At 36.6% G+C, this 15,909-nt stretch overlaps 1 protein-coding gene across 1 annotated transcript in view; it reads right to left on the reverse strand.

Annotated features, from left to right (window-relative positions):
- Positions 1-5,824: 5,824 nt before the first annotated feature.
- Positions 5,825-15,909, reverse strand: part of FREM1 (FRAS1 related extracellular matrix 1) — a 161,804-nt gene continuing 151,719 nt past the window's right edge. Inside the window, exons 32-37 of the mRNA XM_058301883.2 lie at positions 15,850-15,897; positions 15,437-15,583; positions 15,191-15,319; positions 14,631-14,746; positions 7,350-7,435; positions 5,825-6,283 (exon numbers count right to left, since the gene is read on the reverse strand). Coding sequence (XP_058157866.1) covers positions 6,084-6,283; positions 7,350-7,435; positions 14,631-14,746; positions 15,191-15,319; positions 15,437-15,583; positions 15,850-15,897 — 726 coding nt within the window. The 3' untranslated portion in view covers positions 5,825-6,083. The remainder of the gene's footprint in view (positions 6,284-7,349; positions 7,436-14,630; positions 14,747-15,190; positions 15,320-15,436; positions 15,584-15,849; positions 15,898-15,909) is intronic.

Genomic DNA, 15,909 nt, shown 5'->3' on the forward strand with positions numbered 1-15,909 from the left:
TTTGACATAAGATTGTTCATGATATTCCCTTATTAGCCTTTTAGTATCTATAGAATCTGTAGTTATGTCACCTCTCTCATTCCTGATATTGATAATCTGTGTCTTCTTTATTTTCTGATATGTCTGGCTAGAGATTTACCAACTTTATTGATTTTTCTCAAAAGAAACGGCTTTTGGTTTCCTTGATTTTTCTCTATTATGTTTTCAGTTTTATATTTTTAATTGATTTCTGTGTTGATCTTTCTTATTTCATTATTTCTGCTTTGTTCTTTTTCTAGCTTCTTAATGTGGAAGCTGAGATCATTCTTCCTTTTTAATATAGGCATTTAGTGCAATAAAATTCCCCCAAGCACTACTTTTATGACATCCCACAAATTTTGATATGAGTTTTCATTTTTATTTAGTTCAAAATACTTCCGAATTTCCCTTTTGGGTTCTTCTTTAACCAATGTGCTAAAGAACTGCATAATTTAGTTTCCAAACACTTGGGGATTTTCCAGAGATATTCCTGTTATTGATTCTAATTTAATTCCATTGTGGTAAGAGAACAAACTGTGTGTGACTTGAATCACTTCATATTTATTGAGACTTGTTTTATATCACAGAATATGGTCTACCCTAGTAAATGTTCTGTGTGCACTTGAAAAGAAGGTGTATTTTGCTGTTGGTGAATATCTATAAATATCAAGTTGGTTAATTTAACTAACAATGCCCACACTTCTATATCCTTACCAAAGATTTTCTGCCTATTTATTCTATCATTTATTGGGGGGAGGGGGAAATATTGAAATTTCTGAATGTAAGTACAGATTTGTCTGTTTCTCCTTGCTGTCCTATTAGTCTTTGCTTTGCATATTTTGAAACTTTGTTATTGAAAGCATGTTTGGGATTAATGCGTCCTCTTGATATACTGACCTGTTTACCATTACAGTATTATTTTCTCTAACATCTATGTTGTCTGATATTAATATAGTCACCCCAGCCTTCTTTTGACTAGTTTTAATGTGGTATATCTTTTACATTTTTTTGCTTTCCATTTTCATATTTATATTTAAAACGTAGTTCTTATAGGCAGCATATAGTTGGTTCTGAACACATTTTTCTTCTATCGGGTAAAACTTTTGGAAATAAAAAATGCAGATGGATAGAAGCAAAAGGTGAACTGATATGTCACTGCTTGGAAAAAGTGTTGCAGGTTACCATGAGGCCTTTAATGGAAGTGTTGGTTGATTTTTGTTCCTTTCTGTCTTAAGATAAACTAAACTTTATTGCCTAGCAGAATATGAGACCTATAAAAGAAACACTTTCAAAATGAACAGCTATATGTGTAAGTTACGAGGATAGTATATTCATTTCCTGTACAATCCTGTTCTAACGGCTCATAAAGTTAATTTTAAGAAAATCATGGCATTCCGGACATTATAGACATCCAGACACACTCTGTCGTCAGTTAACAGTTCCCCCGTGACTGATGAGGAGAGAAAGAAGGAATATCAATAGAGCTGCACTGTAAATTAAAAAATAAGTCTAAACAAACTTCTCTTTTTCCTTAATTGACTATGTAAGCAAATAAATAAAAACCTGATTGAGGCATGGGACAACGGCTAGAAAATGCATTGGATGAGTCCGATAAACAGAACAAACACAGCAAGCCATTTATAGCTTTCTAAAGTAACATTTTGTATGGTGAATTTTTCATAGCATTTTTTTGGTGTGATACACTTCATATATGATAAAATTCACCATTTTAAAGTATATACTTTAAACTTAATTTATTTGCTATGCTATGCAACCACCATTATCTAAATCCAGAATATTTCCATCTTCCAAAAAGAAAACCCATTACCTATTAGCAGTTAGTCCCAATTCTCACCTTCCCTTTTCCCTCACCTGGCTCTTTGACAACCACTAGTCTATACTTTCTGACTCTATGGATTCACCTATTCCGGGCAGTTTATTTTTATTTTTTAAGATTTTATTTTATTTTATTTATTTTTTCTTTCTTTCTTTCTCCCTTCCCCTCCCACCCCCCCGCCCCCCAGTTGTCTGCTCTCTGTGTCCACTTGCTGCGCACTCTTCTGTGTCCGCCTGTATTCTTGTCAGCGGCACCCGGAACCTGTGTCTCCTGTTGCGCTGGACAGTTCATTTAATGAGACCATACAATAGGTGGCCTTTCGTGTCTGGTTCTTCCTCTAAGCACAATGCTTTCAAGTATATGGTGAATTATCCTATTCACCATTCAAAGATATTTTACTTCGATATCATAAAACAATTTGCTCAGAGGGTACTAGATATAAGGGATAACTAGAGGAGATACAGCTCACAATTTGGAATACCTCAGTTCTAGTGCTGATGTTTTCTCGCTTTAACTTCTGAAGACCCAGTCACTCTGTGTTGTAAAATATGGTGTTAGAGAGATGATACCAAGGCTTCTCTCACTTTTTTCTTTTAGTTCAGGGATCCCTAAGATACAGAAACATCTACTGCTTGTCTTTTTTTTTTTTTTTTAAAGATTTATTTATTTATTTATTTCTCTCCCCTCCCTTCCCCCCGCCCGCTCCGGTTGTCTGTTCTCTGTGTTTTTTTTGCTGCGTCTTCTTTGTCCGCTTCTGTTGTTGTCAGTGGTACGGGAATACTGCTTGTCTTTTTAAACAATTGTCAAAATTAGCTAGATTTTTAAATTTTACTTACTAATTTGATTCTGGAGAAAAGAAATTTGCGACAAGCTGCTACCAATAACAATTTGATCAGATTATAAATGCAGGAAGTTAACACCAGATTCTTAATCAGGAGGGAAATATAACAAGACAGTTAACCTGAGATGTTTCTATCTAAACTGTGAAAAGGAATAATGTAATCAATGATTTCTACTGTGACTTCCTCCCTGTTTAAAAAAACTTGAGACTTAACAAAATTATTAGAAATTTGCATGTCTGTGCTATGCTTTAATATTCTTATTTTCTTATCTCTGACATCTCCAGTATCTAGAACAATGTCAGGTGCAGGACTGGCACTTCATTATCAATATTTGTTGAATGAATGGTGGAGAGATGGATGAAAACCATAGAACTAAAGGCTGGTCTAAACAGTAAGGATAAATGAGACATGCTGAGTTTTCTCCCCTATTCCTTGTTACAAAGGGTAGAATCATTCAAATCTAAAGCCTACATGCCCCTAAAGAAATATAAAATATTAAAAACTAAAGAAACATTGGACCAGAATTACAAATACATATATTTTATGAATTTTTATACAACGCTCTATACAGAATTTAAATAATATGCTGCCTTGTTGCAGAAAATCTGTACAAGTTATGGTTTAAATTATACAGAACCATGTGTTAATTAAAATATAGGCAGGGAAGCAGCTGTGGCTCAAGCAATTGCGTTCTCATTTACCATATGGAGGACCCGGCTTCAATCCCTGGGACCTCCTGGTAAAAAAAAGAAAAAAGGTGTCCTAGACCTGAATGGAGAGGGCTCGCATGATGCGTGGCACAGTGACCCACTAAAAAAACAATGATGTAACCAGATAGGAAAAAAAAAGTATATATGGGCATATTCTTCTTCTTGGCTGTATGAAAAATGAACAAAAACAGAAATACAAATAAATATTACCTGGTTCATTCTCACCATCCTTTGGAAGGAGGTGAAATGATTATCATATGATTTTTTATGTTTTTCAGCAAATACATGCTGGGCTTTTGTGTGTGTGTGAAAGAAAAAAAACCCAGGAGATTCTGAAAAGCTACATAATCAGCTGGGTTGATGACCTTGGATAGAGCAGAACTTTTCCTGAGTTGGTAGTCAAGATTGTGGAGAGAAACCACGTGACACCCAAGTCCTTCTTTCTGATGTTCTTCCTAGCTACCATCAGCTCCCAGTCCTTCCTACTCAACACTTCTCTTCTTTCTCCATTTTCTTTCCTATAACCTCCCATTTCCATTCTACCAATTACTCAATTTCCTTTTTTCCCACTCCTACCAGAACCTGAAGGGTGGTGGTAGCAAGTCAAGGCAGAGAGAACCCAGCCAACCATCTACTTCCCTTCCCTCCCTGATCCAAAGCTCCATCATGGGGAAGAAATGAAGATCATGGTGAATACTGTCCAGCACCCAAACCCCCAAACCTGCCTGAATTTTCATTCACTTCTTTCAATTTCTTAGATTTTACAACTACATTAATGCTCTCATGGTCAGGAATATTTTAAAATATTCTCCTAGTGTTTCTAACTGCCATTAAATGAAAACATTCTGTGTTTGTGCTAATATTTGTAATTACATTTAAATGTCATTTTCATTGCAGAAATGTGTGATATAGTTTAAAGTTGCTGTAGGAAGGAAAAGCCCTTGAATTTCCTACTCCTCAAAAATTTACTTTGCCATCTAGGACTTAACCCTTCAGGGAAACAACCCTTTTCTTTTTTTCTGCATCCCTCCTATCCACACAGCAGAAACTAGTAAATCAGAAGAAATTTGCAGAGGATGGATTTGGCATCTTTTGGTTAAATACCAGAGATTACTTGTGTGGCACAGGAGACCTGTACATGACACCAGTCTGGAATGTCTAAACTAAAGAGTCTCCTGACTCCTTGCTAATGTTTAGGTTTAAGTAAGAGGTAGAATGTCTGAGTCTTATCCCAGTCTCTCTTTGTAAATTTTTCTATTAAGCAAAGGCTTCATAAATGAACAGATATAAAGCAAGCTTGTCATGTTTTTTACCCATAGCGGGACTGAATTTCTTCAAGCATTTTTAGTTTCATTCAAGGTACTGCTACAATAAAACTGTACCAAAGCTCTAGTCTACTTGAAAACCCTATTTTGACTCTGAAGTCACACTGATGCTCACACAGCATTTGTGAAATATGGCACAGCCATATTTTTCAGTGGTTATTTCTGAAACATTTATTCAAACTTTTTCTTTTTTCATAACGTGCTAATCTGTTGTTAGAATCTTGATTACAGAAGAGAGTAGCAGTAAGGCAGCAACATGTGTCACTACTACAAAAATGTTTCACTTAGCTGAGATTATAAATTAATAAGGTAACTTTATGTTAGAGAATCAAATTAGCACGTCAATTCTGCAAACTTTAAAGATTTAGGGCTCAAAACTGCTTCAAAAGTCCTGAGAATATAGGCTTTCAAGGGCTCTATTTTCAATATTATTTTACTTTGTTCATCAGCATAGCTCACAGGGACACTTTTTCTTCCATAGCTCAACCATCATTCATATATACTCTCTATTCTAAATGTCCATGAGAAATGCCGGTCAATACTATAAACAGGGACAAAGAGACTCACATTACTTCAAATTTCTCAGGACTCTGTAACTGGGGAAACCCAATCATTAGTTTTGGAATGGTACGACGCCAACATTTGTACTGGAAAAGGTGATCCATTTCATTAAGTGGCGATGTAGAGAACGCTGCAATCCAGGGAGCCCCCTGAATTCTTAGCTCAACTAGGGCTCTGTGGATGAAGCCCCCAGAGTGATCATTCCACCTACAGCCTTCATGCTTTCACCACACTCTTTAACCAGAAAATTCTCCTTTCTGTCCACTGTCTCTAATTGCAGGTTTAATGTTTTAAAGGGCCCTAAAGGGAAAAACCAACCTTTTGCACTCATCCTGGGTCAAATGACCTGGTAGGGGTAGCGTCAGGAGACTGAAGTGGTAGGAGCACCTGCAATTAGAATTTTAGAATGGACTCATTTGTGGTAATGGTTCAAAAGACTCCAAGGACCAAGAACTTGGTGCTGCCTGAGCTTGGCAATCTGGGGGTGGGGGGGTGGGGAGCGGGTCTCCTGGAATAAGTAAATCTTACACCTTATAATACTGCAGGCTTTTATTGTGAAAGGAATTGAGATGCAAAATTTCTATGTCTTATAAGAAATTTTCATTTATCAATCTTCCTGGAACTATAATTCTATGTCTCATTTTCACTAGATAGAATCACTCATAAGCTATGATTTAAAAAATTATATGAACTAAGTCATGACAACTGGTTTTCTATTGAGTAAAGTTCACAAATCCTGTAAATAAATAGGTGAGAAATCCCTGGCGGGCACCTGCAGGTCCAATTACATTTAGAGTTTCCTGGAACACATGTAATTGTGAGGCTTGCCCCTCCTGCAGTCCCTTGCTTGCCATTTCCCTTGTCTGTGAACCAAAACACAGCTCTTTCTAGGTTTTGAATGTTGAGGGGGTCCTCTCTTCCAGTTGGTGAAAGTGACAGGTTCACCACCAATCCACTCCCAGTGGCCAGCATGCTGTTGGTCATTCAAACCTAAAGTGAACCAAAAGAATACACCAAATGATTTATATCATATTTATACTTAGACATCATGTCTATGCCAATCACATGTGAAGCAGACCTGAGTCCAAATTCCAGTTCCATCACTTGCTTAGCCAAGCATTTTTGGGCAGGTTACTTAAATTCTCTGAGTTTCCGTCCAAGAAATGGGGATAAAAATAATACATCAAGGGCTGTTTTGACAATTAAATAAGATAATGCATGTAAAGCTCTTGGCATCTTTAAGTGTTTAATAAATGACAGCTATTGTTATTCATATAATCCTATATGACGAACTCCTATCACAGGGAAACAGATAAACTCTTGTCTATTGTTTTCCTTCCTCATTATTTAAATGTTTTGGTTTTCATATGTGAAAGAAGCTTACTATGTATTATTTTTGGTCTGGAGCTTAAGATATTTCATTCTGCTACAATTCCAGTAAAAAGCAGCTCTTCTCTACTTGCCTCTGTACTCCCACTGGCAATTTCTGCAAATTACATCTTAATGTAAGCTTCTGTATATTTTCTTTAAAAAGTTTGCCTCCCACCTACTTGCCTTCAGAAGTGAAATAAAAAAGAATGAAATGAGAAAGGAATCCCCTGGAACAGCATGATCTGACATCTCCCCAACCAAATTTGAGTGTGAAAATAGTCTTAGTTACATACACCTTCTCCTCAATACTTTTGGATGGAATCAAATGAAATACTTTGGGTTAGGAATACTCTATCTCCTTCTAGATTGTTTCCTTGAATTATCAAACAGATCATCCTGTGCCTAAATTCTTGGTAAGGACAGAGCCTAGAAATCAGTCACTTTGGATATAGAGAAAACTTATCCTCCAGCCTTAACTTAATACTCAGAGATAATTTCAGACTTCAGAGACCCAGTATGGTGTCAAAAGGTTTAAAAGGTTGATTGCATAATCATCAAGTATAGTTAAGCTCCTTGGTAGTTATCGTAAACCACCATCACGTTGACCCATGACAAAGAAGAGTGAGGGGTGGGGTCCCTTCTCTTTTGCTGTTGCCTGTCTCCTATGTGCAGCACAGATACTTGCCTATCCAAAAGGGCTTCCTTCCACCGATGTCCCAGAGCCATTGCATATGCTGCCTCGTGAGTACAGTTACAAGGCTACCCAGGTATCTGCGTGCAAACAAATGAAAATGAGCCTCAGCGATAAGAAAAAGCACAGGAGAAAGAAACATCAGTTTCATATTCAACATATATATGAAGAACTTTCCAAGAGTTTTATATTATATTTTACTTTTAAAGAGAATCTGCAGGGTAGGGACAAATGGCAGCAAGGAAAGTGATATTTTATTATATTATCTGGCCTTTTCAAGCACAGGTTCAATAGGTTTTAAATATCATTTTGGAGAAAGAGCAACTGCCTACTTAGGAAAGTTGATTACTTGGTGTCAAAATATTACTGCTGTCCTAGGAAGTTTATTTCTAAATTGTATAAATTTTGTAATTATCCAGTTAATTTGATCAATGAAGTAACACAAACTGATTATTTAGATAAACATTTTGATCTTGGTGTATTTAGTCAACTAACCCAGTAATTGTAACTCTTTCATCATACTCAGCAAAATGAGTAAGCCCCACTATCAAAACATTATATATTGTGGAGAAGTCAAATCACCTAATCTTACAAATGTATTTAATTAAATTTTCCCCCAATAGAATTCTTTATGAATTAGTTTTAGTTACCTGAATTATTCTTATAAACACTATCTGATTGTGCATTATTCCCTGAGAATGCTCATCAAGCTCTTTAAAATGCTTTAAACAAAACGTCTACAGATAGTTATTCTTTTCTTCTCTTATTTTTTTAAGACAGTAAGTTTCAAACAAGAAAGAAGTAAAATCACCATTATCTTCTTGCTTGGTTAATGCCCAATGATACAAAAAAGTAGGAAACAAAATTAGAAATACTTGTTTCAGATTACACAACTGTTGAATTGCCTTTTTTTTGAGGTACCAGGGGCCAGAGATTGAACTTGGGACCTTATATGTGGGAAGCTGGTGCTCAACCACTGAGCCACATTGGCTCCCCTGAGTGGGTTCTTTCGTTTGTTTTGCTTGTTGTTGTTGTTGTTTTGTTTTTTCAGGGGGCACTGGGAAACCTGGGACCTCCCATGTGGGATGTGGGAGCTCAACCTCTTGAATCACATCTACTCCCTGAACTGCATTTTATTCATTTTTACCTATGTCCTGCCAAAACTCATTCCTCTGTTTTTCTAGATCATATACAGTGAACATAATTAATCTATTTATTAATTATTTTTCCCAATAATAGGAGTAGTTATGCTGCTTTATTATGCAGCAGTGATTTTTAGACTCCCTGAAATAAAAAAGGCTCTTTGTGCCTTCCCTGGCTGTGCTCAGGCCGCTGGATTTGGATTTGCCACATGGCTCTGACCTCTTTATTCCCTGACAGCTATAGCATATATGATAGCAGCATCTCCTCTCCTCCCCACCACATCCAATATGCTAATTAGAATGTGCTGTGGGCTTAGAACACAGAGCATCCAACCTGTGTTAAGTGCAGGCTGAGGGGGCTCGAGGGACTGTCTCAGACAATGTGGCGTATTGGGCGCGATTCAGGAGACCTGCGTTCTACCTCTGCTCTGCCTCTAATTCACTTACTGATGTGACTTGGTCAGCTTCGTTTTCCTTACTAGGAAATAACAGGATTTTATTCGGATATTTAAGATTCTTGAAACTATCTTTAAAAAAGTCTCTGTAAAATCCATTTTAGCTGTTCAAGTACTATTTTGGTTTTCTTTTTGCCACTCTAAGAAGTAAGAACTCCCCAAATAGTGAGACAGTAAAATAACTATGTTTATGATAGGCAAAATGTTATAGCATAATCATTCACAAAATAAATATCCGGGCCTTTGTATGTTGATTATTTTATATAAATAGTATTCCTTCTTTTCTAGGCACATAGACAGATGAAATAGAATGGGTGTTATCTGAATAGACATGTATAGATAGAGCTATAAGAATAAAATAAATAGGTGCACATATATAATAAAGAATCTTTTGAAAGTTCTGAAATTTGACGTTTGAAAGCATTCTCTATTAAAAACGAGATCTGATTCTTTTGTGGTTACAGAAATAAACATCTACTTCTTTTGAAACTTTATGATTTAGCTTAGGTATATTTCAGGATAACCCTTTAAGGATATGTCAGCAGGGGTTCCAGACACTCCTGTGGGAAAACAAAATGGTTTCATAGATAATGATCTGTAATAATAGAATTACCAGATGTACAATGACTGCCTGAGGAAACGAGCAGATGAGATTACAATATGTAAATTCAAGAAATACCTAATCTAGGAGTCTGGCTCCTCTGGGTTAGAAAAATAATAAAATACCAATGGGGAGGAAAAGAGATTGGAGATAAAGATTGAGTTAGCAATCTGATTAGGGATAAGGGATAAAGTAAGAGTTGCTCTTCTCACTGAAACATTGGTGCTGTGAATGACTCTCTGTAAAGGACTGTCAGGTCCAGGCGTCAGCGAGGAAGCCGGAGGAACCATAACCCAGAATCTAACAATTGTCCCTGAGAACATATCAAAAAACATACGAGATGCATACTAATTCTAATTATAGAATCTAAAACCATTCTCTTAAAAAAAAAAACCTTATGAAATAAATCTCCTGGTTTGAGAATGTTGTTGAACCTCACACCACCACAGAAGGATCTGGTAATTTCCAGGAGGTAATATTCTTTGAGAAAAAGGATTGGGGAAGAAAGAGGACAAAATGAATCAGTAAAGTAATGGATGAAGGGATGTAGAGAAGCCCATAGGAGGAATAAGAATAAACCAAATCAGGAATGATATTTGTTAGATATTTTAATTTCTGGGCCAATATGGTGACTAGATAATGTGTAATTTGAAAAAAGTTTACTTTATTGATAGATGCTTATTAGTCACTTTCTAAAATATGCTGGAAAAGTTCCAATTGTAACTAAACCTTTTTCTTCTGAGAGCATTCTCAGTTTTATGTCTTAAAAAAAAAGCCTCAATTCTATAGCTTAAAACAATTCCCTGAGACTAGAGTTTACCAAAATAACTTCAAAATAATTGATCTGTTAATATGATCACTAATCCCCTTAAATTAATAAGGGAGGTAGAAAATTTTCAGGAATTATTATAGATATTATAATAGTTTATTCCAGAACAAGACATTTCTCCAGTTTTTAGCATTTCTAAGTACCATTTATGTTCTCATATATGCAATCAACAAATATTTAGGTGGAAAGAACATCTTAATTGCACATATAGTAAAATATCCACTCAAAGAGAACTAAATCCTATAATTTAAATTGAGTAACTTTCACATTCTTGATGGAGCTTTGTGGGAAGGGGAAGTGGGAAGGAGTTATCAGGATTAGATGACAACTTTACTGATGTAAAATGCAGGGTTGGGGCTTGCCTTATAGGGCAGCTGGATCTAGAGAGTTAATGCCTATTTCTCTGAAGCACGTTGATGAATGAGGAATAATTTAGCTGTGGGGTTGCAGGCCAACACTGAAAGATAATACTCAAATGTGTGGTATGGTCTAATCATTTCCAGTACCTGCCATGTAATTAGTGCCCAATAAATATTTGCTGAGTGAATGAATTTATAAATTTGACACTTGATTATACTTTAGGTTTGCTCTGAAAGTTTAGTTTGATTCAGATCCAAAGGAGATTAAAATGTATAATTTAATAAAAGTCTTATTATATCTTTGCTGTTAGATATAAAAAGTTAACACATAATTTTGAAAACCTATTTTAGGTAAGCCAATACAAAATTAAAATAGGCATGCTTATCAAAACACCTGAGATGAGAAATCCTCCCTAGTTCCGGAGCTGTTTTGGAGAGTGGTATCATTGAAAATGATGTCCCATCTCTTTCATTTAACTTGCTTGCATAACCATGAGCAAGTGATTTTGCTTCCCTGAACTTCCTTTTTAAATCTGTAAATGTAGGTAATAGCTACTTCCTACACAGAAGTGATGGGAGGATCAAATAAGCTAATACAGGTGAAATATTTCTGTAAACCTATACAATGTGCGATATAAAAGGAAGGCGTTTTTGGCAGGGAGGCATGTAGAACCAGGTCAAGCTAGTGTCACAGGGTCATGGTGTGAAAGTATATAAAACTCGTCTCAGATGAAATCTTAAATTAGATGCATGAGGAAGAAGCTAGGCTTGTAAATTAATCTGGGTCTTAAACTTATTACTGGGATGAGTGCATAGCATAATATTAATAGATATATGAAGAGCCTCTCTATGACTTTGCTTTCATGATTAAAGCCCAGCTGCAACTGGATGGTTCAGTGAAATTGGGACAAATAACCCAGAAAATGATATGCAGAGTTCTCCACATAAGGACATCAGCAAAATTATCACGAGGTGCCATTATTTCATTAAAAAAATTATTTTTGACATTCAAAAAACTAGAAGACCATAATTTCAGGATAAAAAGCAATCCTTCTAAGAAAAGGCACTTGGCGGGCTTACATCAAAATCCATGGACTGGGGAAGTGGACTAGGCCCAGTGGTTATGGTGTCCGTCTACCACATGGGAGGTCTGCGGTTCAAACCCCGGGCCTCCTTGACCCGTGTGGAGCTGGCCCACACACAGTGCTGATGTGCACAAGAAGTGCCATGCCATGCAGGGGTGTCCCCGTGTACGGGAGCCCCACACGCAAGGAGTGCGCTCCTTAAGGAGAGCCACCCAGTGTGAAAGAAAGTTAGCCTGCCGGAAGAGGTGCCGCACACATGGAGAGCTGACACAACAAGATGACGCAACAAAAAGAAACACAGATTCCCATACCACTGACAACAACAGAAGCGAACAAAGAAGAACATGCAGCAAATAGACACAGAGAACAGACAACTGGGGCGGGGCGGAAGGGGAGAGAAATAAATAGATGAATCTTAAAAAAAAAAATCCATGGATTGATGAAAAGCTATCTCTCAATACACATTGTCCTTCTTTTTCTCATAACACTAAGGATTCCCGAAAGCTTCATTACAGGCCAGCATGGTTACTTGAATTGTCCTCTGAGAACCACTGGAAGGTGAACAATAAGGCTGATTCCCACCTTGAGGTTTGGAGGTTCTGTCCTGTTCATCCATATTTTACCAGCAAACCCCAGCAGGTAAGTAATCAGGATAAACCTTGGCTGGAATAAAACTGCCCTTGCTCTCATTTTTGTCAGTGGAGGAACCGTAGTGCCTTCATCTTTGTACCATATTTCAATCGTTTTCTTGCTCTTCAGTTAGCTTCATTCCCCAGCAAAGCCCTTTCCTTGAGGAGATAAAAAGTAGCTGCACCACTATGCCCACAGAAGCCTTCCATGTGCTTAGGGAAACTTTAAACAAAAGAGGAATACGTGGTGATTTTGGTTAAAGAATGCCTTGTTTCTACTTTAACATGTAACACTTGGAGAATAAATTATATGTACATAAACAATGGTTGTATATATAGCAATTTTTTAATATATATTTTAAACTATTTTACACCACCAACTTAACAACTAAAACCTGAAAGCCACTGGTTAACCTCCATGGTGTCTGTGCTCACACGAAGACCATGAAATACATCAGTGAAGAAAAAGGTGGTGGATTTGACCAGCATTTTAAAATAGACTTTTAAAAACCTTGTCTCTTAAAAAATCAAGGTGTGATTTTCATACAGTAAAAGGCATAGATTTTTTTTCTTTTTTCTTTTCATTTTTTAAAATGCATAGATTTTTAAGTATTCAGTTCAGTAAGTCTGGCTAATTATGTACATTCATGTAACAACTATCCACACCACATCCCTCAGAACAGTTCCTCGGGCTGTTTGTCAGTCACTCCACAATCGCTGCCAGAGATAATGATTTTCAAATTTCTGACACCATAGATTAATTTTCTTCTTCATATAAATGGAATCATATACTGTGTTCTTTTGTGCCAGGCTCCTTCTCTCAATGTAATGTTTTTGAGATTTATCCACATTGTTGGAGATTTCAGTCGTTTGTTCCATTTTAATGATTATAAACAATTTACTCATCTATTTTCCTATTGACGGGAAAAAATATGAAGAACTCTTATCAATAACAAATGACAAAAGACCTAAACCATTATTATTTTGAATAAGGTTGCTACAAAATTCTTGTGCATGTCTTTTTTATAAACATATATTTCACTTCTCTTGGGTAAATACCTAGGAGTGGAATGCTTGTTAGGCCCTAGGGTAGAAAAACATAACTTCATAAGAAACTGCCAGACTGTTCCACCAATGATGCATGAGAATTCCATTTACTTTACATTCTTATCAACATTTTTGTCAATTTTTATGATTTTAACTATTCTAGTGGGTATGAAGTTGTATCTCATTGTGGTTTAAATTTGCATTTCCCTGATGTCTAATGTTGCTGAGCACAATTTCATGTACTTTTTGACTAATTATATATATTCTCTTGTGAAGTATGAAAAGTATTTGCTATTTTTAATTGGGTTGTCCTTTTTGGTATTGATTTTTAGTAGTTTGTATTTACCAGATTCAAGACCTTTATCAGATACATTGCTTGAGAATTGCTTTTCCTGAATGTGGCTTGCCTATCATTTTCTTAATAGTATTTTTAAATGAGTATAACTTTTAAAATTTGATGAAGTGCAAGATTTGACCAAAATTCACCAGGGACTTCTCTAGTTTCAATTTCCAGCCATGCAGCATATTAGTCTAATTGCTTTCTTTGGATAATATCCAGGTTGGCAAAAAGGAGTTACATATGCATTTCTAAAGTCCTTCTGGACTAGATAAGTTTTGTTGTTATTATTTGACCACAGTCGTCTTTCACTGAATGTTCTGTTACCCAATGAGCCTTTGTCCACCTTTTATTTTATAATCACTGATATAGGTCTGATGCTCTAAGGCCTTTCATTACTACTTATTTTCAAATCAGTGGGCAGAAATCCCTATCTCATAAAACAAACAAACAAAAAATAAAACTTGTAAGGCTACTGACTCAAAAGCTCCCTCTGACTTTCTCCAAAAGACTGAGATAGGCAAAAATTTAGAATTGTGGCAATTCTAATTCTTGTTCTAAAACAAAAGCCCGAATATATTATCAATATAGGTCCCGAATGCATTCTGAACTAGAGAACTCCCTCCAGGGTCCTAAAACAAAGGCAGGCACACACTATGCATGCAACGCTTGTTGGATGAATGAAGCAAACCCAAAGCTCTAGGAGAAAACAGAGAAATAGTAGAAAAGAAAGCAAATTTTACAGAAGAAAAATAAAACCGAGCACTCCGATGTGAAACGGGGCTGCTTACTGCTCCCTGCAAGCCTGGGCGGCCATGGTCCAGGGGACTTTCTGCTCTGTGATCAAGGAGTGGCAGTAGCCGGAGTGATGGTTCCACCCAGCCGGGCAGGATTTATCTTCCACCTCCTGAAAAGTAATTATCCATGTTCACCATCATAATGGTCTTTACAATCCATAGCCAGCTGTTAGCATAAGAAACCTTATCAGTCCCCTCCTTCAATAGAGGAGCTCTGTCACCAGAAACAGGGATGGCCCTCATCCCAGTTCTCCATTCTACCTTCTTACAGGACATGCCATCGAGGCCAGCAATGTTTCAGTTTTACACTTGGATGTTCTGATCATTTTTTAATAATAGATAAACATCTTCTTAAACTGTATAGATTTAATAAATGGAATTTATAATTTTTTTAAAAAAGTGCTTTGGGCTATTTTCCCCACTTTGCCCTCAAGGCATAATAAAGGCAGCAGACATAGCATGAGTTGACAGGCACCAGATCATTCTTTCTCTGTTAGCTTATCACAGGGCACACTGCAAGCAAGGGGTACTTGGCTGCTCAGTCTGTGTCCCACCTTGGTTACAGGGCTCCAGGTTTTCCAGGTGATGCCATTGCACTGATACAGTTTATGGAGACTTTCTTCAAAATGGAAGAGTCCCTTTAATTCCAGAGTACAGTTCTTTGGAAATGAGGGTAACTGGTCCTAGGGGAAGGAAAGGAACAGAAATTTAGACCTGATTTAAAGGGACGGTGCATATACACTTATCTCCTTCGGGTTACAGCTTGTTGTAAGGCAATAGGAAATAAAAGATTTTCAAACCTGTCTGGGGAAGTGTGAGTCAGTTGTGGATTCCACCTTATCTGCTTGTGGCAGTTCTGCCACTTTGATTGTCTTGGTGGATACTTTGGCCTTCTTGTGAATTGGGGAACTGTCATCCTCCAGTTTCAGGGAAACCATCCCATGATACTTAAGTCAACCAACCAACAGCAACAATAAGGAAAAACCAAACACAATTAGCAAACAAATTAAAAATTACTAAAATGAGCAACTGTAAAATGGGATCAAAGCAAACAAAGGAAATTTTTTCCTGCCCACTCAACCCTCTAAAGCAAATTTTGAAATACATTTTTAAGAGAAATACAGAAATATTAAAGAGATGAAATAATAGTTTCATTAAATATTTTGCATCCATAAATATGAGGAATTTAGCAATTTCCTCAGACTATACTTACGTTATAGATGATGTCTGTTCCATTTCTATAAAAAAAGGATGGTTGAACCTGAAGTCAACA

This window comes from Dasypus novemcinctus, chromosome 8 (assembly GCF_030445035.2).
Source record: "Dasypus novemcinctus isolate mDasNov1 chromosome 8, mDasNov1.1.hap2, whole genome shotgun sequence".
In the NCBI taxonomy this organism is placed as follows: domain Eukaryota; kingdom Metazoa; phylum Chordata; class Mammalia; order Cingulata; family Dasypodidae; genus Dasypus; species Dasypus novemcinctus.